This window comes from Nomascus leucogenys, chromosome 4, assembly GCF_006542625.1.
Source record: "Nomascus leucogenys isolate Asia chromosome 4, Asia_NLE_v1, whole genome shotgun sequence".
Lineage (NCBI taxonomy): Eukaryota > Metazoa > Chordata > Mammalia > Primates > Hylobatidae > Nomascus > Nomascus leucogenys.
This window is the reverse complement of record NC_044384.1, coordinates 78,151,966-78,166,261: the sequence shown is the minus strand read 5'-3', so window position 1 is coordinate 78,166,261 and position 14,296 is coordinate 78,151,966. Positions and strand designations below refer to the sequence as shown.

The following is a 14,296-nucleotide window of genomic DNA, read 5'->3' as shown; positions in this document are numbered from 1 at the left end:
GCAGTGTGATGTTCAACAGCATCGCCATGGTCCCTGCATCCACAGGTTTCTCAGTGGGAAGCAGGCCCAGGCCGTGTTACATTTGACATATGCAATTTAGCTCCCCACATTTCCAGGACCTCTATGACACTTCATAAGATACATATTGCTCCAAATTACTTATCCTGGAATCCCTGGTTCCTCAGTTGCAAGACCCTTGCCAGTTTTTCTGGGAGCTAGGAAGAGGTGAATAATATTTTCTGGCACTATGACTTATTTCTTTCCCTTTTTACAGCCTTTCCCTTATGATCAACAAGTGGACTCTCCTCAATAGGTCTTTAGAGATTATCCTCTCCTGTTATTGCTACTTTATAGGTACATTAAATATACTAGATACAAATATATATGGGATATTAGGCTAAATACAGTATACATGATATAGCAGGGAATGTTACTAGAAGAAATACCAACTGATGATATCCTATCCTCTCCAAGCTCCTATTCCAGGAAAAAAAGATCCAATGTTATTTCTAATGATGAGCTTCCAAAACCCACCACAACTCCTAAATAATAAAGAAAGTTTTGTGTTTGACTGTATACAATTTTTACTGTGTTTGTTCAAGCTAAGTGGTTCATCATGGTGAGAGCATGAAAGGAATGAGTGTATGAAAAGGGGAAGGTGGGAGCACCTTGACCCAGGGATGTGATGGTTTATTGAGGAGAGACAGTTGTTGAAGGAAGAGGAGATAGCATGAATACCTGCTTGTCCAATTAGCCTCAGCAAATTACTAATCTTAATTTCTTCCTGCTGTAACAAAATACCTGAGACTGGGTAATTTATAAATAACAGTCTGAACTTATTTGTTTATTTAAAATAATAATAAAATAATTAAAAATTTATTTATCACAGTTCTGGAGGCTGGAAGTCTAAAACCATGGTGCCAGCAGATTTGGTGTCTGGTGAGAATCCAGTCCCTGCTTCCAAGGTGGCACATTATTGCTGTGTTCTTTGTAGGGGATGAACACTGTGTCCTCACATGGCAGAAAGAAGAGCAAAAAGGAGCCCAGCTAATTTCCTCCAGGCCTTTTTCCTTCAGGCACAAATCCCATCCATAAGGGTGGAAGTTCTCATGGCCTAATTATCTCTTAAAGACTATCTCTTAATACTGTTGCATTGAGGATTAAGTTTCAACATGAATTTTGGAGGAAACACAAACGTTCCAATTATAGCATTACTTCAGAATGCCTGAACTCTATTATAAAGTTTAGATAATTGTCTTATACAAGAGTCAGTTGAGGGGGAACAGGAGAGACAATCTTTCAGGTTGCAACAGGTTAGGACAGTTTTCTATTTTTTTTTTCTTTTTTTGAGACAGAGTTTCGTGCTGTCACCCAGTCTGGAGTGCAGTGGCATGATTTTGGCTCACTGCAGCTTCCACCTCTCAGGTTCCAGTGATTCTCCTGTTTCAGCCTTCCGGGTAGCTGGGGTTACAGGCATGTGCTACTGCACCCAGCTATTTTTTGTATTTTTAGTAGAGATGAGGTTTAACCATGTTGGCCAGTCTGGTCTAGAATTCCTGTGAAAGGGGAACAATAAATGTTAATCACCTACAGATTGTGTTTGCTCCATGCTTTTGGCATTATGCTTGCACTGAATAAAAGCAAGCAGCTCCAACTTCTTGGGGCTGCATTCTGGCCACTTGAGCCAGGCAGTTACCTAGCTGCTCTTACACTGCATACCTGTGTCTGAGTACTCATTTCATCCATCAGTTGTCTGTCCCGCAGACCCAGCATTGAATGTTTAACCTATTCCCAGATATCTTGGAGGCTTTGTTCATTGTTAAAAATTCTTTGTTCTTTGTCTTTGACATATTGGGTTATTTGAAAGCCTTGTCTTCAAGCTCTGAAGTTCTTTCTTCTGCTTGTTCAATTCTATTGCTGAGATTTTCCAGTGCATTTTGCACTTCTCTAAGTGTGTCCCTGATTTCCAGAAGTTGTGATTATTTTTTATTTATGCTATCTATTTCACTGAAGAATTTTCCTTTCATATTATGTATCATGTTTTTTATTTCTTTCTCTGGTGCCTCCTTGATTAGCTTAATTATTGACCTCTGAATTCTTTTTCTGGAAATTCTGGGATTTTGCCTTTGTTTGGATCCATTGCTGGTGAGCTGGTATAATCTTTTGGGGGTGTTAAAGAACACTCTTTTGTCATATTACCAGAATTGTTTTTCTGGTTCCTTCTCATTTGGGTAGACTATGTTAGAGGGAAGATCTGGGATTCAAGAGCTGCTGTTCAGATTCTTTTGTCCCATGGGGTGCTCCCTTGATGTAGCATTCTCCCCCTTCCCCTGGGAATGGGGTTTCCTGAGAGCCAAACTGTAATGATTGTTTTTGCTCTTCTGAGTCTAGCCACCCAGTGGAGCTACCAGGCTCCAGCCTGGTACTGAGGAGTGTCTGCAAAGAGTCCTCTGGTGTGAACTGTCTTCCAGTCTTGCAGCTATAGATACCAGCACCTACTTCAGTGGAGGTAGCAGTGTAGTGAAGTGGACTCTGTGAGGGTCCTTGGTTGTTTTTGTTTAGTGCACTCGTTTGTTTTGGTTGGCCTCTAGCCGGGAGGTGGCACTTTCAAGAGCACATTAGCTGCAGTCCTATAGGGAGGCTGCAGACTTGCCCTAGGGACACCTGGTTAAGTATTCAGGTTTCTCAGGTGGTGGTCAAGGCCATACAGCGCTCAAGAGATTATGAGAGCTCTCATGATCTTGTCTTCGGCTACCAGCGTGGTTACAGAAAGACCACCAAGTGGGGACAGGGATAGGCATAGCTGAGCTCAGCCTCCCCTTGGGCAGGGCTTGCCATAACTGCTACTAGGGATGGAGGTGTAGTTCTCAGTCCAGCGGAGTTATGTTACCAAGAGGATTATGGCTGCCTCTGTTGAATCATAGAGGTCACCAGGGAAGAAGCCAGCAGTCATAGGCCTCACCCCACTCTCATGCAACCCGCAGTCCCAAAGGCCAGTCTCACTCCCACCATGCCCCCCAACAGCACTGAGTCTATTTCCAGGTAGCCAGTGACCAGGACTGAGAACTTGCCCCAGACCACAAGCCACTCCATTGAGAAAGCAAACAGATTCACTGTTTTTCAGTGTCTCAGGGAGCCTGCAGAGGTAATCCAGTTTCTTCAAATGGTCTGTGGATTCTCTCAGCTTTCCTGGTATGTACCCGTGGTAGTTCTTGGAGCAGAATTTCAGGATGTGAATCTTCACACATGGCTCTGTCCATCCGAGTGGGAGTTGCAAGCTACTCCTGCCCCCATCTGCCATCTTAATCTCAATTCCTAGGTTGTTAATTTGAGATCTTGCTAACTTTTTGCTGTAGGCAGTCAGTGCTATAAACTTTCCTCTTAACACTGCTTTAGCTGTATCCCAGAGGTTTTGGTATGTTGTGTCTCTATTTTCATTTGTTTCAAAGAATATTTTGATTTCTGCCTTAATTTTATTGTTTAACCAAAATTATTTAGGAACAACTTCTTTCATTTCTGTGTATTTGTGTGGTTTGAGAATTCCTCTTGGTATTGATTTTTATTTATATTCCAGTGTGGTCCAAGAAGATGCTTGGTATGACTTTCAGTTTTTTTAAATTCACTTCATGACTAAACCTGTAGTCAATCTTAGAGTACATTCCATGTGCAGATAAAAATAATGTATATTCTGTGGTTGTTGGGTGGAGTATTCTGTAGCTGTGTATTAGGTCCATTTGATCAAGTGTTCAATTTAAGTCCAGAATTTGTTAGTTTTCTGCCTCAATGATCTGTCTAATGCTGTCAGTGGGGTATTGAAGTCCCCTCCCTATTATTGTATGGTTTTCTCACTTTTTTGTAGGCCTAGTGGTATTTGCTTTGTAAAACTGGATGCACTGGTGTTGGCTGCATATATATGTATATATACACACACATATTTATATATGTATATATTTAATTTTTTTCATTTTCTTTTTTTATTATTATTATGCTTTAAGTTTTAGGATACATGGGCACAACGTGCAGGTTTGTTACATATGTATACATGTGCCATGCTGGTGTGCTGCACCCATTAACTCATCATTTACATTAGGTATATCTCCTAATGCTATCCCTCCCCCAACCCCACAACAGTCCCCAATGTGTGATGTTCCCCTTCCTGTGTCCATGTGTTCTCATTGTTCAATTCTCACCTGTGAGTGAGAACATGCGGTGTTTGGTTTTTTGTCCTCGAGATAGTTTGCTGACAATGATGGTTTCCAGCTTCATCCATGTCCCTACAAAGAACATGAACTCATCATTTTTTATGGCTGCATAGTATTCCACGGTGTATATGTGCCACATTTTTTTAATCCAGTCTATCATTGTTGGACATTTGAGTTGGTTCCAAGACTTTGCTATTGTGAATAGTGCCGCAATAAACATACATGTGCATGTGTCTTTATAGCACCATGTTTTATAATCCTTTGGGTACTTTTATATGTAGATCAAGTGGCTTTATTTTCATTTTAAAGAGAGAACTATCTCTGTTTCTATTGAATTACTATGGCCTCCATGTGTTGGTGGAGACTGTGTAACTTTCCCAGAGGTCATTTTAAAATACAAGTAAAAAATCCTTAAACATGTAGACAAATTTTGACCCAGAAATCTCCCTTCTTAAAACTAAACCTAAGTAAATACCAGGCACATATGCAAATACTTTATTAAAAATTTATTTAAAGAGATATTCTAAGCCGGTCATGGTGGCTCACACCTGTAATCCCAGCACTTTGGGAGGCTGAGGCAGGTGGATCACCTGAGGTGAGGAGTTCAAGACCAGCATGGCCAACACGGTGAAACCCCATCACTACTAAAATACATAAATTAGCCAGGCACCATGAAGCATGCCTGTAATCCCAGCTACTCTGGAGGCTGAGACAGGAGAATCGCTTGAACCCAGGAGGCAGAGGTTGCAGTGAGCTGAGATCGCACCACTGCACTCCAGCTTATGCTTCAGAGTGAGACTCTGTCTCAAAAAAAAAAAAAAAAAAAAAAAAAAAGCCAGGTGTGGTGGCTTACACCTGTAATCCCAGCACTTTGAGAGGCAGAAGTGGGTGGATCACAAGGTCAGGAAATCGAGACCATCCTGGCAAATATGGTGAAACCCCATTTCTACTAAAAACACAAAAATTAGCTGGGCGTGGTAGCGCCCGCCTGTAGTCCCAGCTACTGGAGAGGCTGAGGCAGGAGAATCACTTGAACCAGGGAGGCGGAGGTTGCAGTGAGCCGAGATCACACCACTGCACTCCAGCCTGGCAACAGAGCGAGACTGTCTCAAAAAAAAAAGAAAAAAAGAGAGATATTCTTTCAAGTGTTACTTGTTACATTGAAAAGTTGGAAACACCAAGCATCCATCAAGAAAACATAGAAAAATAAATTATGGGGCACTTTTACCCATTTCCCCTAGATATTATGTATGTAACAAACATAAGAAGACTGAAATGTGGAAAGAAGACTGAAATGTGGAAAGAAGACAGTAGGCCAGTTAGAAACAACACAGCAGTGAGTTCCCTGGGTTTTCTTTTTGCTTGAAATATCTCACACTTGGTGCTGGAAGAGCTGGGAAACCAGACAAACTAACCATCACAGACAAAGAACGCCCAAGCAAAACCAACCCTCTTTAGCCAATGGACCAGGAAAGCAGGAAACCTAGTAAAGATAGAGACAGGGAGGCAGTCAAGGGTCCCCAGGTGAAACCCCGCCTTCAAGCCTAAAACAGCCTGAAGGCTGAAAAAGCAGACTGCCGGTCTGAGATGAAGCCCACCCTTTCCCTGAATGTCTTTCTGAATAATGCCCACCTGCTTACTGGGAAGATGGGGTGGAGCCTCGGGACGTTCCTGCCATTTGCATGGGGGAGAAGCCTGGCCTCTCCTGTTCCTGGGTGGGGACCTGGGATTCAATCTGTGAGATGGGGGCCTGTTAACAGGAACCCCTCTAGCTTTGCTAAGAGTTGTTTTTTTTTTTCCTTTTCGCCCAATAAATTTCATTCCCCCTCACGTTGCAAAGTGTCTGTGTGCCTAACTCTTCCTGGTCGTGTGGCAAGAACCCAGATTTTTCAAAAGCAGTAAGACAGAAAACTTGAGATAATTATCGGCCTACTCCAGCCAAACACCACAGAAAAACTGCAGCTCTATCCCCACCAGCAAAGGCCAAGTGAGGACGCAGGACTTTCATTACCACCCAGCAGTGAAGAAACCACACATACCCATAATGGCATCAGTAGAGGCTATGTGACGAGCAGTAACAAGGTACTCAGGCTCTCCGAGCCAAGATTTCACCTGAGGACTAAGGGGAGACTAAACACCTCCACGGAGATCCCCAGTCCCCCTTGGGTGTGAATGGAAGCTGAGTGGGGAATGTGAACTTTCACCCCTAGTTTGCAGCACTGAGGCAGCAGAGAAAACAAAATTTACATAAGATCCAAAGTCTCATAACACATAATATCCAATACTCTAGGATTCATTTAAAAAATAATTTGTCATTTAAGAAGCAGAAGCATCTTAACTTGAGTGAGAATCGACATTCAACAGATAAAAAAGCTAGATGGCACAGATTTTAGAATTATCTGACAAGGATTTTAAAGCAACTATTGTAAAAATGCTTCAATGGGAAATTACAGAAATGTGCAATGAATTGAAAAAAGGTACCTTAAATTTTTATTTTTGCAAAACCTGTGTACATGAATAGAAGAAAACCTGGTAAAATATTTTATTAAATTCTACAATGGGAGAGTTCATAATTTTTATTCATAAATTGTACTGGTCTGAGTAGTTTACTATATGAATATTTTTAAAAGATGTTTTTATTGGAGTAAAAAAAGTAGAACTGGCTGGCAGAGATGTATATTAGGTATCGTCCAATCATTAAAATGCTATTATTTCATAGAAATAAGCCTTGTCCTAGTCAAACACAAGGCATTTTACACTCCCTTTGTAATGTGCTGACTTTCCCACTTTGTTGAAATGCTATAGGTTTATGAAGCCATCTTCTACATAAACCAGGGAAACCCATTTAATCTAAAGGCTCTGGTGGACAAGTGGCCTGATTTTAATACAGTGGTTGTCCGCCCTCAAGAGCAGGTAAGATGCCAAGTTTGGAATAAATATGCATCTATGTTCATTTTGCTGTGTGCCTACCTCTTGACTGGAAATACGGTAAACCCTAGGGATACAGGAATTAATCACAGTGATTATGGTCAACAAGTCCCTGTCCTGGAGAAACTCACAGCCTGGAGGAGGGTATAGATAAATCTATGGATAAATTGCAGCTTGATGTGAATGTGCCGGAACAGAAGTACAAACAAAATACATTAGTAACACAGGGAGAAAATTGACTAAAAGTATACGTGGTATAATTTCATATTCGTTCATTGTTTTATTTTGTTTTCAAGACAAAACCAGCATTCTGCTGCTGCTGAAGACCAAACACACTTTGTTATTTCTTGAATTCAGTTCATGGGAATTAGAGGCAATCAATGAAGAGTCGTGCTAATTTAAGATCATATTAATGGAGAGAGAAGAGGCTGATCTTTTGTTCTAGACATCAGAAGAGTGTTTACTAGGCTAGATTTCTGTATTGTAATAAATCAGAACCTGATTCAATTTTCAACTATTAGACTAAGGGTGAAAAAATCCTATCTCTAAAAATATACCAGTCTTGAAACCACACCAACACATTCATCCTAGATCACAACTTCTCACTGTGATATTGTTTCTCCATTGAGATGCTGCACTGTATTGTAAGCAGCTGTCCTTAATAAAGTCTGTAAAACAGGGCAGAAGAAAAGAAATAACTATATGTAGTATAGGTTACAGGGAAAAACAACTGTATGTGGTAGAGCTTGCAGGGAGAGGATCAGAGACCTGCTTCCTAGTGGACATTTTACTAAAACTGGATGTTGAAGATAAATAAGATTTTCTTTTTTAGGGTAGGCCAGGAAAAGTACTATTTTCCAAGCAGAAAAAATAGCAGTTGCAATGCAAAAGGTCTAAAAACAGCAGAGCCAATTAGGGAAACTTAAGGAGTAGAATGACATGGTTGAAACTGTGGTTTACATGTTATGTAGTAATATTTTTAATTAGTAAATAGTAAACATATTTCAAAAATAAGTGTATAATTATATTTTTAAATAGCATGTAAAAATAATTTTTTAAATAAGCTACATTAGTAGGGAAAAAATTTATAAATATAAAAACATTAAACACATTTTTATAACTTATTCAGAAGCAAAATTAATACAAATGTTATTTTAAAACCACCAAATTAAATATTAAACTTAAAATAAAGATATTTTATTTATTGACAGAAACCTGAATGAGGAATAATATTTGAGCTACTTTCTAAAATCCTATCTTAAAAATAAAATTTGATAGGTATAAAATTGCTGAATAAGAAATGTAATATTGATAATATTTTCCAGATATTAGAGAAAAAAAAAGCTTTCTGATTCTACACTGGTTGAAGAAATTTTTTCTCTTATCTGCTACTTCATATTCAAATAATTCCATCTTGGGTTTAATAAATTTTCTATGAATATTTGAATGAGTACATTGTTTGATGACATTGCAGTTTGTCTAAAAATGACAAAAAAATTTTAAAGAGAGCATATCTAGTTTATCTTTCTTTGGTTTCACCTTTTATAGATAAGTATTCTAATCCTGTTACCTGTATTGATTTTAATAATATGTTTATACCTCATATGTTCTAAAAATCTTTTCACTGGAGCAAGATTTATTTTCTGGCTAAAGATTTTGCTTATCAATTGTTCTTTTTACTTTTCTACTTGAGTTTGGTGGAGGTATAGAAAAATAATTTTAAATGAACTATATTTGTTCAATTCAAAATTTTAAAGCAATAGCTGACTCAGGAATAGTTTTACTCAGGACATTTTTCATTATTAATTGGATAAGGGAGTCTTTGAGTTGACCTCACCATGTAAATAATTTCTAAGTTAAGGCAATACACCAACAGAAAATGCTAATGTTAGTATTTTAAAATATCATAATATAATGGAATACGGAAAAACCAGAATGCAATCACTAAATCCAAATTCTTCTTTTCCTAACCCAAATAGGAAATGACAGATTACCTTGATCACTACACCAATAGTTACCAAATCTATTCCAAGGACCCCATGAAATATCAAGAATTTCTTGGCTTGCCAGAAGTCATAAACTGGAAACAACATTTGCAGATTCAAAGTAAGAGAACTGGGATGGGGGCTGACTGCTGGGGTCTCCTGTGTCTACACCTATAGGGTCACTTTTCATTTTGAACAAGTACCCCTGCACCCCACACACCTTTCCTTGAAGCTCCAGACACAGCCTGCTGCCTATTCCTTGTCTCAGCTGCCATCACCTCTATAGAGAATTAGAACCTGAAGACTGCAGTATATGGGGTTTACAGAGGAAATCATGACTAATACAAGTCTTAGTACCCGAGGACTCATGATTTATTCTCTGGTGTGCCCAGGTTCTGTTATAGAGCATAAGGATAGGAACAGAGCTTCCTCTTTTTCTCCTCTCTGCCTTATCACAGTTAAGTTTACAAAGGAGCATTTTAGTGGTTAAGAATATCATCTCTGATGTCAGACTAGCTAAGATTGTGACCTTGCTGGACCTATTATTAGCTGTGTGATCTAGGGCAAGTAACAACCTTTCTGTGGATGTGCTTCCTTATAAAATTGATTATAATAGAATCAAAACAAAGTCTTTAAGGACTACATGAGATCTTGAATGGGAAACACTTAGCACTATCCTGGTCTTACCATTTAGGTTTTCAAACCATTCCAAAGTAACAGCTTAAAACAATCATTTGTTAGCTCACAATTGTGTCGGTCAGCAATTTTAACTAGGCTTAGCTAGGTGGTTCTTCTGCTAGTCTCACCTGTGTTTACCCATGTGGTCTCAGTCAGTCGGAGACTTGGCTATGAGCTGGTAGGAATAGATTAGTCATAATCCCAAGTCTGGCTGTCAATGCCAGCTTTGTTTGCGCTAGCGCTTCACTGCAGTGATGGAAGTGGATTGGACAACATGCAGAAGTCACAGAGTTTTCAGGATCTGAAAGAAAAGGCAAACCTCAGTGCACACTTTTCAAGTCTTTTATTGAATTACATTTCCTATTGTTTTCATTGGCCAAAGCAAGCTACTTGACAAAGTCCAGAGTCAGTTCAGAAGAGAAAATCAGGATAGGGAGGCAGGAACAAACTGGGACTAATAGCAACAATTTACTGCACTGAGTACATAGAAATTGTGCATAGCAATTCTTCAATACATCTTAGTTACTATGTTTATACCTCATCAACTTTGGTAGTTATAACTGTACTGTGATGTACTCAGGACTTGTGGCATTATTTCCATTTTAAAGTGGAAAAACGTAGGAATAATGTAGCCATTATCACATAAAACATGTATGATGACTGAACACAAAATTTAATGACTCTAAACCCACAGACCTTCCAACTTCATTGAGCAGATTTTCCCAAACATTAAAATTAACAATGATATCTCATGCAATTCCTTAACTTCTCCATCTAAGTTCACAGTCCAGCCTGGATAAGGTGATAGAAAATCTTGCAGCCATCAATTTGGGCAGGGTCAAGCAAACACAGTGCATTTTCTATGTAATTCCTGAGACAGCAAAGGAATTGATGACTTCACTGCTGAATGCAAGAAAATTACCCGACCGTGAAAAACTCAAGGTCATGTAAGTTTGATACAGGCCACTGTGTACTATTCACACCTCTCACTGCTGAAGTAGCCTCCTAAATTAGTTTTCAGGGACTGCTGCAAATACATTCCCACAAACTGGGGAGCTTAAAACAATAGAAATGTATTCTCTCCTAGTTTTGGAGTCTAGAAGTCCAAATTCAAGGGCCATGCTTCATCTGAAATCTGTATGGGAGAATCCTTCCTTGCCTCTTCCAGCTTCTGATGCCTCTAGGCATTTCTTAGCTCATGGCTGCATTACTCTATTCTCTAACTCCATCTTCACATGATCTTCTCTGTGACGTCTCCTCTTTTGTCTGTTATAAGCACTCTTCCCATTGGATTTAAGACTCACCAGATAATTCAGGATGATTTCATGTTGAGATCCTTAACTTTGGGATTCTTACATTTGCAAAACCGTGTTTCTTTCTAGGGTAGGTCACATATACAGGTTCTGGGTGGACATACATTTGGGGGGCCACCAGTTCACCCACTGTAACTCCCAGCTTCTCTCCCAGCCTTTGCACTGGACTCTTTACAATCTATTTTCTGCAAAGTAGACAGAGCAATCTTTCAAAAATTTAATTTAGACCATGTCCCTTTCTGCTTAAAAGATTCCAGTACTTTTCATCTCACCTTGAAATAATTCTGTACTCCTTCACAGTCCTGTAAGAGCCAGCATCTACTAACCTCTGGAACTCATCTTGTCTCCTCCTTCTGTTCTCCAACAACACTGGCCTTCCTCATGCTACTCAATCACCACAAGCTCAAGCCCTTTAGCAATTTCCCCTGCCCAAAATATCTTCCCCACAACCTCACCCAATCTTTACACACATGATTTCTTTCACTATTCAGGATGGCCTAAATACTATCTCACCAGATGTTTCTGGCTAAAACACCCCACCTAAAGTCACTTCCCAGTTATTCTCCACACATGACCCAGTTTTACTTTCTTCATAGATCTTGTGATTATTTGAAATTAGCTAATGTATTTAACTTAAGTATTTATTTGATATTGGAATTTTTCCCACAATATCACAAACCCCACAACAGCAGGGACTTTCTCTGTTGTTCACTGATAGATCCTCAACAGCCAGGACAGTACCTGACACACAGTAGGTGCTTAATATATATGTTTGATGCATTCACTTCCTAGAACAAAAGGGTTCCAATAAAAAGAATTTCAACAGATTAGATGTCCCCCCAGTGATTTTTAGTCTAATACTGAGTACAAGTGAATGCTGTTGAGCCTTTGATCTGGAGATGCTCAATCTCATGGTCTTCTCTGTGTTAATGTGCCTGGAAGAGCTTTGTTCACTTGGTAAAGCATATTACAACCAAAAACAAGCGCCTCCATATCTAGAATCTATCCAGATCCTCTTGTCCACCCTATGAGATAGACAAGGTAGGGGACATTCTCCCATTTCGTGACAGAAAACAGGCTCTGATGATAAAGTGGCTTGATCACCATGTGCTTGGCTAAGGGCATAACTTGGGCTTGCAACTAAATCTCCCAGTTCCACCTCCTGGCTCTTTTCAGGATGACTCCCAAGCCCCTTTGCACCATTGCAGGAGGCTTCAGACTCCGGTCCTCTTTAACAGGTGTCATCTGCACTCCCTCTCACTGCTCCTCCCTGACTCCAGCTTTCCTGTTTGTTCTACCTGGTGGCTAAGGTTCCTCTGACACCAACATTAAAAGATTCCATGATTCTAAGTTCTGCCTGCTAGCATATGCTTTGGGGCATTCATTTATTTTTTCTGAAGCTTTTTCTTTCTATGTAAAATGAGGATAAAACCTAACACCTGGGCTGTCTAATGTGGTGGGTTATGGCCAAAACCAAACAAAGCAATGATAGCTAATTTTTACAAAGTGCTTACCATCTGCCAGGTGCTCCTCATAAGTGCCTACATCCATTGGCTCATTTGAGCCTCACAACAATTCTGTAAGGGAGGTGTGATTATCAAACCATCATTAGATGAGAAAAGGTAGGAAGTGAGAAGTTAAGTAACCTGCCTGAGGTCACGCAAGTGGTGCTGCTTGGAACCCAGGCAGTCTGGCTGCAGAGCACTCCCCATTGGATATGCTCCTGTGTGCCTTGCAGGACAATTTGGGGGAAAGCAAACACAATACTTCACAGTATGTGTGATGTGAAGGATTGTTCTTTGACCTTCTTTCCAGTAGCAACTAAGAGATGTTTAAACTCTCATCCCTGGACGTTACCCATGCTGCCTTGGTGAATAAATTCTGGCAGTTTGGTGGCAATGAGAGAAGCCAGAGATTCATCGAGTGCTGTATCCAGACCTTCCCCAGCTTCTGTCTTCTGGGGCCGGAAGGGAACCCAGTGTCCTGGACTCTGATGGACCACACTGGACAGCTGCAGATGGAAGCCACTGTGCCTGAGTACCAGGGCTGGGATCTCACTGCTCATGTCATCCATTATAAGATTCAGGCTCTGGGAAAACTTGACTTCCCCATGTATCCCCATGTGGATCGGGCTAACCATTCCATGCCAGGACGAACACCTTCTATGCTATCCCCTTGCGCTGTGATTGGAACCAGTGGAACTATGTGCCTCTGTGAACCTGGCCCCAAACATGAAACAGTGTTGGGTGGGCTGTGCATGTGGCTGAAGGGGTGATGGTTGATAGAGAGAAAGAATACAGTGTAATGGAGTGTATGAATGTAAAGCAGTGATGAACGATGAGCAAGACAGCCTAGGTCCTTGCCCTCAAATAGCTCATGGACTTCCCTTAGTTTCCTCAGTATGCAGCAGGCCAGGCACTCCTGCTCCCAGGCTGGTGCAGCTCCCACACTCCCAGAATTCTTGTGATGTTTTTTAATCAGTTGCATGCTTTTCTATGTTGCTGTTCCTGGAACTCCTAGCTAATTGACCCTTGTCTATTTGCCAAGAGGCAGGTCCTATGAGTTCTCTCTCTGGCTTTCTATGACTTTTGTTTTTTATTGGTTGGAGGGTAGTCAGTCTTCTCAATGGGCTTTTGCAAAATCATCCTTTCCCAGGTTACCTTCTAAGCCTTGTACTATAATCACTTAAATATATTATACACACACACACTATATATATGTGTGTATATATGTATATATACACATATGCACATATATACGCATATATGCACATATATACGCATATATGTATACATACATATATGCACATATATGTGTATATGTGTATATATATGTATATGCACATATATGTGCATATATGTACATATATACATATGTATATGTACATATACACATATATACACATATACACATATATACACATATACACATATATACACATATATACACATATATGCGCATATATGTATATATACACATATATACGCATATATGCGCATATATGTGTATATACACATATATACGCATATATGCGCATATATGTGCATATATGTATACATGGCAAGAATGTGCCATGCCATATATGCATATATATATACATATATACGTATACATGCATATATACATATATACGTATATATGCATATATACATATATGCATATATACGTATACATGCATATATACATATAT

General features: G+C 39.7%; 1 protein-coding gene across 1 annotated transcript; it reads left to right on the top strand.

Moving 5' to 3' along the window:
• Positions 1-26: 26 nt before the first annotated feature.
• Positions 27-13,381, top strand: LOC100588653 (glycine N-acyltransferase-like). The gene is given in 5 exon segments (XM_012509473.2): positions 27-53; positions 7,008-7,115; positions 9,110-9,234; positions 10,570-10,740; positions 12,925-13,381. Coding segments are annotated over 5 exon segments (888 nt in total).
• Positions 13,382-14,296: the final 915 nt, after the last annotated feature.